Source organism: Ursus maritimus, unplaced genomic scaffold (genome assembly GCF_017311325.1).
Source record: "Ursus maritimus isolate PB19 unplaced genomic scaffold, ASM1731132v1 scaffold_2, whole genome shotgun sequence".
In the NCBI taxonomy this organism is placed as follows: Eukaryota; Metazoa; Chordata; class Mammalia; order Carnivora; family Ursidae; genus Ursus; species Ursus maritimus.
In genome coordinates this window covers 39,444,595-39,459,028 of record NW_024424452.1, presented here as the reverse complement: position 1 = coordinate 39,459,028, position 14,434 = coordinate 39,444,595, and the positions used below count along the sequence as shown (strand labels likewise).

Genomic DNA, 14,434 nt, shown 5'->3' with positions numbered 1-14,434 from the left:
GCCCACCCCAGGGCACGCTGCCCCCTCCAGCTGCGTCGCTCGGTGTCGGCTGCGCACGGGGCGCGCGGCAGGCGCTGCCGGGCAGGTGGGCGCTGGTGGCGGAGAGCTGGGGCTCGGAGGACGAGCGTGGGCGACAGCGCGCGGGTGCGTGTGTGTTAGAAGGAGCAAGCGTTGGGGGGAGAAGGATGGGAGAGGGCGCGAGGGAGGGAAGGGGAGTGGAGTGTTTGTGTGCGCGCGTGAGCGCCTGCCCCGGGAGGGTGCCAGCAGGGGCGTCCGGCCGGCCCAAGTCCCCGGCCGTCCGGGGGGGACAGGGGAGGTCCTGAGCCAAGCGCCGAGTCCTTCCTCCTGCTGCTTCCCCTCCCAGACTCGGCGACTGGAGAGCCAACCCTGGATCTTTAACCCCTTCGTCCCCGCCCCGAAGTCGCGGACGTGCCCGCGCCCCAGCCCGCGCGCTTTCCCCTCCCCTGAGACCCTCCTCGCGTTCCTCCTCTGAGAGCGGCGCCCGCAGAAGGGTCGCTGGGATCGCGAGCAGGACCAAGAGAGAAGCGTGTGGGGGCCGCGGGGGCCCTTTCGCGCCCCACCTCGTCCCTCCCCCTACCTGGTTCTGTTTGGGGAAGAGAGCTGTGCTGGTTTGGGATCTTGGCAAGAAAAGGTGTGAGTGTACGGAAGTGTGTGTTCTAGGGGTGGACGGGAGGGCGGCGGGGTTTCTGGAAGGGCGTTAAAGTGGGTGAACCCATGGTCCCCGTGACCCAGTCCATCCAGGACGCCCCCCCCCCGCTTCCAGATTGAGCAGAAAAATGGAGAAAATGGACCCAGTGGAAGGGCGAAGTTAACCCTTTAGTTCCCAAATGTTATCGGAAGGGGGAGAAGAGTGTGCGGTGGCTGCGGTGGGGAGGAGGAGTGGGGACCTCGGGGCCACTCCCGTAAGGTGAGTGTGAGTTTGTTTCGGGTTGAGGGGGATTGTTAAAATGGGATTTGCGGTGACGGTGGGAGACGGTGTTGGAAATGACCGGTGGAGGCGTCCACTGGGGAGAGGGTTTGGGGATCCTTGACCGCCAGCCTCATCCCCCGCTGTGGAATCAGTCTGCCCTCTCGTGGCCAGCAGGGGTCACTGACGCCGCCACCCTCTCCGATTCTGCTCCCGCTGTGGAATCAGTCTGCCCTCTCGTGGCCAGCAGGGGTCACTGGCGCCGCCACCCTCTCCGATTCTGCTCCTGGACTGAGCCCAACACCCGCAAACTCTCCTTCAGCAAACGGACCTGCTGCCTCGGCTAAATGCTGAGGGCATGAAGGTAAAATATATGTATAGTCGTGCCTTGGAGGAGCTCTGCTTGCGACAAATAGCCATAGTGTAATCTGATTGAGGACCACAACGGAAAGATGGGTAAATTGTTAAGAGGCCCAGATGGGACTTCCGCTTGCTTTGTGGCCAGGAAAATCTCCAAAGAGAAATAATTCAGCAAGAGTAGAATGAGGAGCAAGGTGTGCAGAAAGAGCAGAATACTGAAGTATATTTCCTATATCAGGAATTTTTGGAGAATTTTAGGACCATTTTTTCTTATGGTCTAGAACAAATAGTAGCCCTCGGACCAACTGCAGATGGCAGGAATGGTTTGTTGCCTGCATTCTCTTTCTCTATATTTGACTTAATTGCCTACACTTAAAAATCAGCAGATGAGGCTGGCTCAGTCAGCAGAGGGTGGGACTCTTTTCTTTTTAAAATTTTAAAGATTTATTTATTAGAGAGACCCAGAAAAAGAACCGGGTGGGGAAGGGCAGAGGGAGAGAGAGAACCTCAAGCAGATTCTCCACTGAGCACGGAGCCCCTCACAGGGCTCAACCCCAGGACCCTCAGATCATGACCTGATCTGAAATGAAGAGTCCATGCTCAACCCACGGAGCCACCCAGTCACCCCAGGTGGGACTCTTTGATCTCTGTCCTGAGTTCAAGCCCCAAATTGGGCATAGAGCTTACTTAATAAATAAGTAAATAAATAAAATCAGCAGATGGCACATGAATATTTGGATTTCTGACTTGTCTTGAAATATCAGAGAGCTGGCAATAGGTAAGTCCTGCATCCCTTCCTTGAGATGAATCTAGTCCATCACAGTTCCTACCCACCCTGTTCACTCATTTGCTCCACCTGCCTGGCTGCTGTAGGAGTTTATATTTTCAATCCTGATCTATGATGTAACGTGTAGGAATGACGGAAGAGAGGGGCACCTGGGTGCCTTCGGCTCAGGTCATGACCCCAGGGTCCTGGGATCAAGCAAGGGTCCTTGCTTAGCGGGGAGCCTGCTTCTCCCTCTCTGCCTGTGGCTCCCCCTGCTTGTGCTCTCTCTCTCTGACAAATGAAAAAAAAAAAAAAAAAAAAAAAGAATGACTGAGAAGAGGCAAGAGGAGGCAGCAGAGGGCAGGTCTTGAAAGCTTTTGTGTGATAGGCATAAAGTCTTTGTCCTGTATGGGGTGCTCCAGAGGCTAATAGAGGTAGATAGGAGATTGGGCAACTTTTTTTGGGGGGAGGGGACTTTTTAAAAAAACTAGTTTTATTGAGGTATAATTGATACGGCATAAACTGTACATATTTAATTTATACAATTGATGAGTTTGGACATATGCATACACCTGTGAAACCATCACCACAATATCAAGGTAATAAACATACCCATCACCTCCAAATGTTTCCTTCTGTCCTTTCGTGTGTGTGTGTGTGTGTGTGTGTGTGTGTGTGTTAAGAACACTTAACATGAGATCTACCCTCTTAAAACATTTTTAATGCCCCCTTTATTTATTTTTTTAAGTAAACTGTCCCCAGCTTGGGGCTCAAACTCACGTTTCCAAGACCAAGAGTCTCATGTGCTACCAACTGAGCCAGCCAGGTGCCCCTCTTTTTTTTTTTTTTTTTTTTTTTGAGATTTTATTTATTTGAGAGAGTAAGCGAGAGAGAGAGAAAAAATGAGCAGGGGAAGGGGCAGAGGGAGAAGCAGACTCCCCACTGAGCAGGAGCCCAATGCCAGGACCCTGTGATCATGACCTGAGCCTAAGGAATTGACTGAGCCACCCAGGCGCTCCCCCCCCCAACAACTTTTTAAGTGCATAATATTGTTGACTATAGAGAGATGTTTTATAGGTAGAATCAATTGGTCTTCAAGAAGAGAAGACAATATACAAATAATTGAAGTTTAGGTGACATTGACCCATTTGCTAAAGAGCTGAAGAAGCAGATTTGGGGGGGGGTGATAACCATTTTAGTTTATTGGGTGTGAGGTGCCTGTGGAGCCCCAAGTGGGGGTGTTCAGGGGGGCCATTGGATTAGTGGAGTGGAGCTCAGGAGAAATGACTACACTCAAATGACTACACCTACTTTAGTCATTGAGCCCCTCTTTCAACAATGGGGGACTGAACAATTTGCCCAATCTCTGAGCTGAAGACAACTAAAAATGTTGGAGGAAATACTTTAAAAACTCAAAGCACTAATAAGACAGTGAGGAATTAACTGGTGTTGAGAACACGAAAGACAGGAAAGCATAGAGGTGAGGCCAGCAGTAGGACTGCTTTTACCCTGGAGTCATTTGCAGATGCGAACTGGTGGCAGAATATGTGGGGCAAGTGAGACAAAATGTCCCCAGAGGTGAGAAACCTGGCAAACCATCTTCCGCTTTGGGGTTAAGATCCTGAAAGCTTCACTGCCAGGGGAAGCCTTGGAGTCAGGTAAATCAGAAGTAAATAGAAAATTCACACCCCAAAATATTAAAAAAACAAGAATTAATCAATAGGTTTAAGAGTAAGTCAGACTCAACTGAAGAGTTGGAAGAAAGAATGAAGAAGCGACCCAGAATAAAGCACAGATTAAACAAGAATGAAAAACATAAGAGTGTTAGAGACAGAAAGGATACTGTGAAAAAATTTGGAGCCCAGGAAGGAGGGGGGAGAAAAAGCCCCACAGAGTCAAGAAGTTCAACAAACCTCAAGTAAGATTAAAAACGTACATATTTCGACCCATCAAGGTGAAAAAGCGGGAAATTAAATCAAAGGCAAAATCTTTAAAATAGAAAAAAAGAGGATTGATTACCTTCAAAGGAGCAACCATTAGGTTGGCAAAAAAATTTTTTTCACATCAAAAATGAAAGCCAAAGATAGTAAAATAATATGGTAAATGTGCTGAAGGAAAATAACTTACAAGCTAGAGTTCCTTATCCAGAGAAAATGTCCTTCAAAAACAAAGGTGAAAGGGGCACCTGGCTGGCTCAGCCCAGAAAGCCCTGATTCTTGATCTCAGGTTAGTCAGTTTGAGCCCCACGTTAGACGTAGAGCTTACTTTCAAAAAGAAAGAAGGAAAGAAAGAAAATATATACAGAATTTAAATAATGTACACATGTATACCTACCAAGAGAAACAAATGCATCTGGCCACACAAATCTTGTACAAAAATGTTCTAGCAGCTTTATTCATAATGGCTCCTAAGTGGAAACAACCCAAATGTGTTCCTGTGTGTCCCAGCCAGTTGGAGAATGGCTCAACAGGAGAGTGGATATAATTATGTAATGGGAATGCTACTCATAAATAAAAATCGACAAATTGCTGATAAATGCAAAAATGTGGAAGAATCTTGAAACATGTCAAGCAAGAGAAACTAAATGAAAGAAGAGTACGTACAGTGTGAGTCCGTTTATATGAAGTTCAAGAACAGACAAACCTAATCTATGCTCACAGGAATCAGCATCATGAATGCCTCTAGGGGCCGGGTAAAGGGTCAAGAGCGAACTTTCTGAGGTGATAATGTTCTTTATCTTAATCTGGGTGATGGTTATGGAGGGAATACATTACTCAAAATTAATCGAGATGAAAGCTTAAGATCTGTGCATTTTGCTGTAATAAATTATACAACAGTGAAGTCCTTAGAAGAATTACACAGCAGCAGTAGCATATAATTCTGGGGGGAGTACTGGTGGTAAAAGCAACTAAGTTATCCCTGCATTTTTCACCAGGAGGGCAAAAGTATTGCACACAATTAGACCTTACTAAATCAAGGATGCATGTCGTAATTTTTATTTTATTTTAATCAATTGATTGATTGATTGATGCAAAACGGTGATTTAATTAAAACATAGGGACCCGTGGGCAAAAAGAGCTGCTACCGCATGTTGTAATTTTTAGAGTAACCACTGAAAGAGTAGAAAAAGTGCGTAACCTCCATTTAAGAGAGGCGGGGAAGGAAATAAAACATAATCAGCCCAAAAGAAGGCGAGAAGCCCGAGAAAAAGGACTCAGGAGGCACAAAAGCAGCGCTGCAGCCGGCGCCATCCCAAAGCTGGGGACAGCGCCTGCGCAGGCGCGCAAGGAGCCGCCTGCCGCAGAGGGGCGGGTCTGCGAGGGGAGCTGCGACCTGGCGCGGGCGCTGGCGGGTCCTCTCCCCTTCCTCTGCTCGCTTTTTCTGAACTCTCTTTCAAGGGCTGCCTTAGTTTCTCTTCTAGTCCGTCATCATCAGTGCTTTTCCTTCTGATTCAATCAGTATAGTCCGCTTCTCCAGCCTTCGGTGAATTCCACCCAGGGTTGTAGTGTTGCCTTAAGTGCCTTCCTAGTCCCTTCACTTGCCGATGGCAAAAACGGTTCTGAGGTTTGCATTTCCAGGGAGGAAAGAGAGGGGGGTTATGAGCACTTGAAATAAGCAGAGGGAAGAAAACACCTCATAGCAGAGGATGGTTTCGATCCATCGACCTCTGGGTTATGGGCCCAGCACGCTTCCGCTGCGCCACTCTGCTACTTAAGAAAAACAACTTCTCCTAATTCCTAAAGAAAGCTCTATGAAGCCTTCTCTCTATCGTGCCATCTAGTGTCTGTTAAAAAAAAAAAAAAACGTCGCTACTGTTAAATCTGTTCTTATTGGCTAATTTCTGACACAGCAGGCGTTTCTTATTGGCTCTCAGGCCGCTCTGCCAAAGTAAACCAATGGGCACTAGCGGCGGGGTAGGGCGAGGGCCAATCGCGCCAGAGTTTGTTGGGACGCGCCGACAAGCCGCGTCTCGGGTGTCTGCTTCTCTGAGGAGAGGGGCGGTTGGTGTGGACTCCATTGTTCGGGTTTTAGGGCGCCATGAGGTAAGGGCAGTGGGGTGTTCTGGACCGGGCTACCGTACTCGCGCGAAAACTTTGGGGGAGTAGGCCGACGGGAACCGAGTCCCGGAACGGGCCGCGTGTCCGGGGGCTGCCGGAGGCCGGAGGGCGGCGGGCGGGGGCCGCGGCAGGCCGGGCAGACGGGCGCCGGGGGCGCGTCTGGACGGCGTATGGCGGCGCCGGGGCACCCAGGGTTTACCCCTCCGGCGGATCCAGGAGCGGCCGCTCTGGTCTGTGAGGCGTGCGGGGCTGGCGCGTCCCGGGCTCCCGGGGTGGGCGCGGTGTTGGAAGCGGGGTACTGGGAATGAGGAGGGGCGGTGGGAGCGGGGCCCCTGCGAGCGGAAGTGCAGCGCCGTGGAGGTGCCTTCCGCCGTCAGAACGAGCGGAAATCTCTGCCTTTCTAGGGGCGACAGAGGCCGAGGTCGCGGCGGGCGCTTTGGTTCCCGAGGAGGCCCCGGAGGAGGGTGAGTGCCGGGTCCCTCGGTCAGCCGTGGACGCCGCGTGTAGGGGACTGCGGCTGCCCGCTCTTGCGAGGTCCGGCCGTAGTTTGGGAGCCTCTCCCTTCGTGCGCTCCTGCCCAACCACGTCGGCCTCATGATGCCAAGCAGTTCGGTTTTTCTGAGGAGTCATTTGGATTGTTTTTCTTGTTTTAGGTTCAGGCCCTTTGTGCCACACATTCCGTTCGATTTCTATTTGGTGAGTACCTTGGCTCCTGTTCACCGCTGCTCCCTTGTAGTTTCCTGGAACCCAGCATCTCCCTGGTAGTGAGGTCGAATAGCGGTACCGGTCCAAAAAGGGGTCAGTGAACGGAGCTGGGGTTTTGAGTCAGCTGCGTGTGAACACGGTGGGGAAAATAATTCTTCGGCTGCTATTGACAGTAACAGGATTGTAATCTTTGTTCTGAAGAATTAACCGTGTCTCTGGTTTATCTGTTAATGTAAAACCAGCGAGAGCTTAAATTATGGCTAGTCCTTCCCGCAGGTATCCTGGTTTGAATATCTTTTTCTTTTTTTAAGATTTAAATAAAAATATTTATTGGAGAGAGAGAGAGTGAGAAAGAGCACAAGCCAAGGGGAAAGGCAGAGGGAGAAGCAGACTCCCGGCTGAGCAGGGAGCCTGATGAGGGACTCCATCTCAGGACTCTGGGATCATGACTGAGCTGAAGCTGATGTTTCACTGACTGAGCCGCCCAGGCGCCCCCCTGATTTGAATATCTTAAGGAGTAAAAACAAGTATAGAATTTTCTATTTTCAGTTGTTTCTGTTGTGGCAGTGGAGAAAATGATTTCTCCTATATAGTACTTTTGATAAATAGTATATCATTGTTTCTTTCTGCTGTAGTGTGAAATGGCCTTCCCCCGGGTCAAGCCAGCCCCTGATGAAAGTTCCTTCAGTGAGGCCTTGTTGAAGAGGAATCAGGACCTTGCTCCTAATTCTGCTGAACAGGTATATTCTTTTGGCTCTCTTCCTGAGCTTTCTCTAAGAAAGCTAGAGAAGTGACTAACTCCTGGTGAGGTTACTGTTCCGAGAGTCTGAACTCCACAGAAGTTTAGACTTCTCACTGTGGGTGGAGGGAGTGTGCCTGGTGGATTATAAAAACAGATTACATATGCATTTATATCTTTATTGGGGGACCTATTTTTGGGTCAAAAACTTACTCTCCTCTCTCATATTCAAGGCCAGAAAGAGTGTTTTCAAAGCCCTATGTAGATACTGATTCAGATTGTATAGAAGGGATTAGGCGAAAATACTCAAACTCTGAGAAGTTGCTTATAATTTTTCACTTTAGGGTATTTTTTTTTTAAAGATTTTATTTATTTATTTGACAGAGATAGAGACAGCCAGCGAGAGAGGGAACACAAGTAGGGGGAGTGGGAGAGGAAGAAGCAGGCTCCCAGCAGAGGAGCCTGATGTGGGGCTCAATCCCATATGCCCCTGAGCCGAAGGCAGACGCTTAATAACGACTGCGCCACCCAGGCTCCCCTAGGGTATTTTTGTTTCCTGCTGTTTTTCAGGCGTCTATCCTTTCTTTGGTGACGAAAATAAACAATGTGATTGACAATTTGATTGTGGCTCCAGGGACATTTGAAGTGGTGAGTTTTTAATGATTATTCATAGGAAAGGGCAGCTTTGGTAGTGTGGGTAGCATTTCCTTGGCGCCCATATCTTAATTCTTCAGTTACTTATTCTCCAAAGCCAAGCCTAAAATGGGAAGGAAAGTACAGTGGAATTCCTTTGTAGTGGAGATCTTAGGGACAGGACTTCTATCAGTGTTATCAGCTAGCCATAACGTATTAGGCTTTTCATGTGGTTGTTTTGGGATATGATTTGACTTCTGCTACTTCTTAATTTGGGTAATAATTGTGTTGTAATTGACTTCTGAGAGGAACTAGACAGTCTTTTTCCCCCCCCCAAGGTTTTATTTATTTGAGAGAGCACGCGTGCACATGAACACAAGCGGGGGTGTGGGGGTTGGGGGGGCAGAGGGATAAGCAGAATCTCTGCTGAGTGGGGAGCCTGATGCAGACAGATCCCAGGACCCTGAGAACACCACCCCAGCCGAAGTCAGACACAGATGCTTAACCAGCAGGCACCCAGGCTCCCCTAGACAGTCTTTTTCACTTCTACATTTTTCTCCCCCTGAAATCCCTTTCCAACAGCAAATTGAAGAAGTCCGACAGGTGGGATCATATAAAAAGGGAACAATGACTACAGGACACAACGTAGCTGACCTGGTGGTAATCCTAAAGATTCTACCAACATGTGAGTGCACCTGTTTCTGGCCACAGGAGCAGAAAGTTGAGTTTGAGGCATAGGGATCTTTAAAGCTCAAATTTTTCTTTTTCTTCCTTCCTTTTCTCTTTTCTCTTTTTTCCTCTCCTCTTCTCTCCTTCTCCTTCCCCTTCCCTTTTCCTCTGTCCTTTCCTGTCCTTTCCTTTTCTGTCCTTGATTTTATTTATTAGAGAACAAGAGCATGAGTGGCGGGATTGGGGGAGGGGTTGGCAGGGAGAGGCAGAGAGAGAAGCAGACTCCTCACTGAGGAGGAAGTCCGATGCAGGGCTCGATCCCAGGGCCCATGAGATTATAACCTGAGCCGAAGGTAGCCACTTAACCAACTGAGCCCCCCAGGTGCCCCTAAAGCCCAAATTTCTGGTGAGTAAGGTGGTTTAGAAGACAAATGGGAAATTTATTTTTTTTAACGTGTGTTGGGGTAAGAAGGGACAAAGTCTGGACCATGTGTCTGATAGACTGTATGGTTAGTTACTAAAGGGCAGTGTTTCTCGTTTGGTGATTTTTGTCTTCCACGGGATATTTGGCAGTGTCTGCAGACAGTTTGGGCTACTGGCATCAAAGGATTAGAGATCAGGAATACCGCTAAGCATCCTACAGTGCTCAGGATATATTCTATCCTCCAACCTTCAAAGAATTATCCAGCCCAAAATGGCATTAGTGCCACTACTATTTAAAAAAAAGGGGGGGGTATGGGTATAGGAGGTATCCTGTTCCCTGAGCCTTCGAGTTTCTGTGTTCACGTGTTAGTTTTCCCCTTGTAAAAGTGTTTATTCTTGCTTGCCGTTGCTCCAGGCTTGCATGTGGGGCAGAAATCGGAGGGTGGAGTAGTGTAGAGATGTACAGGAAGTCTTTAAATAATTATAATGTTCATTGTTTCCTTTTCTCTTAATCTAGTGGAAGCTGTTGCTGCCCTAGGGAACAAAGTTGTGGAAAGCCTAAGAGCGCAGGATCCTTCTGAAGGTTTGAGTTTGTTGCTGAACATGTATTTAATGGTCATAGGAGCTAGGTGCATAATTACAAGTACACTTTTAACAAAGTCACGTCAGGCTAGGAGGAAGAGTGAATGAAGAGTTTTATGTTGGGGAAGTTTTTAGCAGTGATCTCCAGTGTTTAAAATCCTGTTCATCTCCTTTACTTTTATTTACCTTTTTTTTTTTTTTTCAGTCAGGACACTTGTTTTTTTAAATTTTCTCAAATATTTTATTTATTTATTTTACAGAGCAAGAGAGGGAGACAGCGTGCAGAAGTAGGGGGAGCACCAGAGGGAGAGGGAGAAGCAGACTTCCTTCTGAGCAGGGAGCCCGATATGGGGCTTGATCCCAGGACTCTGGGATCATGACCTGAGCCAAAGGCAGATGCTTAACCAACTAAGCCACCCAAGTGCCTACTTTTTTTTTTTTTTTAAGGATTTTATCTACTTAGAGATCAGGTTGGAGCAGAGGAAGAGGGACAAGCAGACTGCACGCTGAATGCAGAGTCAGATGCAGGCCTCAATCCCACAACCCTGAGATCATGACCCGAGCTAAAATCAAGTCTGATGTGTAACCAACTGAGCCACCCAAACACGCCTACTTTTTATTTTCTTAAATTTAAGTAATCTCTATACCCAACATGGGGCTTGAACTTACAACCCAGAGATCAAGAGTCCCATGCTCTATCCACTGAGCCAGCCAGGTGCCCCATCTCTTTACTTTTATTTAATTTTTAAAGATTTTATTTATTTATTTGACAGAGACAGTGAAATAGGGAATACAAGCAGGGGGAGTGGAAGAGGGAGAAGCAGGCTTCCTGATGAGCAGGGAGCCGGACCTGAGCCGAAGGCAGATGCTTAACAACTGAGCCACCCAGGCGCCCCTCTCTGTTACTTTTAAAATTGCATTCTGAACCCTCATCCTGGACTCTGAATATATATATATATTTAAGATTTTTTTTTTCTTTTTTTTTTTTTTTAAAGATTTTATTTATTTATTCGACAGAGATAGAGACAGCCAGCGAGAGAGGGAACACAAGCAGGGGGAGTGGGAGAAGCAGGCTCATAGCAGAGGAGCCTGATGCGGGGCTCGATCCCACAACGCCGGGATCACGCCCTGAGCCGAAGGCAGATGCTTAACCGCTATGCCACCCAGGCGCCCCTATATATTTAAGATTTTATTTATTTATGTGACAGAGACAGACAGCCAGCGAGAGAGAGAACACAGGCAGGGGGAGTGGGAGAGGAAGAAGCAGGCTCCCAGCGGAGGAGCCTGATGTGGGGCTCGATCCCAGAACGCTGGGATCACGCCCTGAGCTGAAGGCAAACGCTTAACGACTGCGCCACCCAGGAGCCCATCTGAATATATTTTTTTAAGATTTTATTTATTAGAGAGATAAGAGTACTCGGTCGCAGGGAAGAAGGGGCAGAGGGGGAGGGAAAGGGACAAACAGACTCTGCGCCCAGTGCAGGGCCAACATGGGGCTTGATCTCACGACCCTGACATTAGGACCCGAGCCAAAACCGACAGTCAGACACCCAGTGGACTGAGGTACCCAGGCACCACTGGACTCTAGCTTTTTTTAAAAACCCATCTGTTCCCCTACTCCCACTGTAGATTTACCTCTGGTCATCTAAAGGAAATGGGAAAGTTACAGTTTTTGATTTTCTTTCAGTTTTGACCATGCTGACCAATGAAACTGGCTTTGAGATCAGTTCTTCTGATGCTACAGTGAAGATTCTCATTACAACAGTGCCACCCAATCTCCGAAAACTGGACCCAGAACTCCATTGTTAGTTTTTTTTCTATTGCTGGGATAGTTGGGGGGAAATCAAAACATGGTATAAGGTTGCTGTTGAGTTTACTTATTAGCTTGTTGCTGTTCCACATGAAACCTTCTGAACCTAAGCTGACAGCCAGACTTAGCTGTCTTCCTCTGTAATTTGGAGAGTTTTACCAGCTTGCTAGTGAAATTGTCACATGGGATGGCTAAGAAAGCAACTGGAGGGGAGGACTTAAGTACTGAGGAAATATTTATGGAGGGGGGTAGGCTTTTGGAGAAAGCGGTGGATCTTGCATGCTTATAGATTTGATTTGGGGGAGGAATAGGGATTTTTGGGTGAATGATTTTCTGATACAAGGAACATGGGGTGGTTTAAGAAATTAGGAAGTTACCCTGTCTTCCTTCCGAGTTCGTGGGCTATAGCAACCAGGTTGAATTGCTTAATGGAGTGTTTCATCGTGGCCTGTTGTGCTTGTTTTCTAGTGGATATCAAAGTGTTACAGAGCGCCTTAGCAGCCATCAGACATGCCCGTTGGTTTGAGGAAAATGCTTCTCAGTCCACGTGAGTCACTCACTATTTGAGTTAAAATAATTTAATCCTTCTAATTAACAGTGAGTAGCTGGATCCCCCATACTTCCTCTGTTAGAACTTTTTTGGTTATAATTTGTCAGGGTTGTTTTTTGGTGTGTGTGTGTGGAGGGGGTTTAACCTCAAGTAAACAAATTTAGATTGAAACAATGTGTAGTTCTGGAAATAGCATCAGCTCTGTACTTCAGGGATAGAAATACATGATCTTATTACCTTTAATCTCTGGGTCCCTCTTACCTTCAGAGTTAAAGTTCTCATCAGACTGCTGAAAGACCTGAGGATTCGTTTTCCTGGCTTTGAGCCCCTCACACCCTGGATCCTTGACCTACTCGTAAGAAGGGCAATTGGGAGTTCCTGTTCATCGCTATTTAATAATAGTTATTTTGAAACCTATCAGGGTCTGAAGTTTGGTGAAGCTGAAAATAAATTTCATGGTGGGCAAGTAATCCAGTAAATAGTCAAGGTTTATTACTTCCTTGGGCTTTTGGAGTATTCATTTGAATGAGTAATTGGCTGCTCCTATGCCTTTTTTTTTTTTTTTTTAAGATTTTATTAATTTATTTAACAGAGATAGAGACAGCCAGCGAGAGAGGGAACACAGGCAGGGGGAGTGGGAGAGGAAGAAGCAGGCTCCCAGCGGAGGAGCCTGATGTGGGGCTCGATCCCATAACGCCGGGATCACGCCCTGAGCCAAAGGCAGACGCTTAACGACTGCGCCACTCAGGCGCCTCTGCTCCTATGCCTTTTTGTTACTGGTGTCATTTCAGTAACAGAAGGAAGTTACTGAATGAACAGCCATTTCAGAATTGCTTCTGAACATTGTAGCTAGGCCTTGATAACCAGTTTTCTCTTTGATGGTTTGAAGTTTGTTTGGCTAGACATGCCAAGTTTACGGCACACCTACCAGATTGTTTATTTTTCAGGGGCACTATGCTGTGATGAACAATCCCACCAGACAGCCTTTGGCCCTAAACGTGGCATACAGGTATGACATGCTGCTTTGGGTTTGGGGCTGGATGTAAGTGGCCTTTTGTGTTCTTGTAATGTTCTTGTGTGTTTCAGGCGTTGCTTACAGATTCTGGCTGCAGGACTGTTCCTTCCAGGGTCAGTGGGTATCACTGACCCCTGTGAGAGTGGCAACTTCAGAGTACACACAGTCATGACTCTGGAACAACAGGTATTGGGACAGCTTTGATATGGTCTGTTGTGCCCCACTCTTGAATACTCCCAGCTCAGAAGGCAAAGGGAATGTGGTCTTTAGGGGTCCGGATTTAGGGGTTCTCACAGACTTTGGTCTTGAAATTAAAGTTATCTTCATTTTTATTTTTATGAGAATGTTCATCAGATAAGTTTCTTTAATCCATCCTGCTAGTTTACCCTCACTTTGCTCTCCTTTAGGACATGGTATGCTACACAGCTCAGACTCTGGTCCGAATCCTCTCACATGGTGGTTTTCGGAAGATTCTTGGCCAGGAGGGTGATGCCAGCTGTGAGTGATCCCTGTGGGTCAGGGTTTTTTATGCTGCTCTGTGGTCTGCAAAGAAGCACTGCACTACTCAGATGTCTTAATATTTCTACTGTGTAGGTCATGACTTGTATGCTGGGCTACTTGGCCTGAAATCACTTTTCTTTTTAGATCTTGCTTCTGAAATATCTACCTGGGATGGGGTGATAGTGACACCTTCAGAAAAGGCTTATGAGAAGCCACCAGAGAAGAAGGAAGGAGAGGAAGAGGAAGAGAATACAGAAGAACCGCCTCAAGGAGAGGAAGAGGAAAGCATGGAGACTCAGGAGTGACTTTCCTTTCTCTTCGCCGCCTTTCTTGTCCAGGGGGAAGACTGCAGCCTAAGCTAACTGCTACCAGGCTTTATGTGGTGGCACTTCTGAGGGATAAGGGAGACAGGAAGGAAAATAAACTCTATAGAAGAAGTGTCATTCCACTAGGTTCTCATTGGCTTAGTAGCCAGAAGTCTCCCTTTTATGACCTATGCCATTCATCTATAGTGAAGCAGGAGACGAGCTTTTCTTCCTAAGACTTCAGAGAACCCAGTTCCTGGAAACCTCTCTCAACCAGTACTTTGTTGTTGAAATGTTGTGAACTGTAATGTCTGGATTTTTTTTTTTTTTTCTAAGAAAAATTATTAAAGTACTTCCTAGTAGGGCTCCTGGTCTTGTTTTTCCTTGGCA

The 14,434-nt window shown here is 47.2% G+C and overlaps 1 protein-coding gene and 1 non-coding gene across 2 annotated transcripts; one reads left to right on the top strand and one right to left on the bottom strand.

The window, feature by feature from the left end:
* Positions 1–5,691: 5,691 nt before the first annotated feature.
* On the bottom strand, positions 5,692–5,763 carry TRNAM-CAU. The gene has a single exon. It is a non-coding gene; the product is annotated as a tRNA-Met (tRNA).
* A 217-nt stretch (positions 5,764–5,980) lies between these two features.
* ILF2 (interleukin enhancer binding factor 2) lies at positions 5,981–14,408 on the top strand. Its single transcript, XM_040635673.1, has 14 exons — positions 5,981–6,097; positions 6,517–6,576; positions 6,766–6,808; positions 7,453–7,557; positions 8,127–8,204; positions 8,772–8,874; positions 9,799–9,864; positions 11,551–11,667; positions 12,142–12,220; positions 12,491–12,578; positions 13,171–13,232; positions 13,310–13,424; positions 13,646–13,736; positions 13,884–14,408. The coding sequence occupies exons 1-14, from the start codon at positions 6,093–6,095 to the stop codon at positions 14,042–14,044; spliced, it is 1,173 nt and encodes a 390-aa protein (XP_040491607.1). The 5' UTR covers positions 5,981–6,092; the 3' UTR covers positions 14,045–14,408.
* Positions 14,409–14,434: the final 26 nt, after the last annotated feature.

Coding starts and splice junctions, on each gene's coding strand:
- ILF2 (XM_040635673.1), top strand. Junction 7,558..8,126: donor CTCCTAATTCTGCTGAACAG/GTATATTCTTTT, acceptor GCTGTTTTTCAG/GCGTCTATCCTTTCTTTGGT. Junction 13,233..13,309: donor GCCCTAAACGTGGCATACAG/GTATGACATGCT, acceptor TGTGTGTTTCAG/GCGTTGCTTACAGATTCTGG.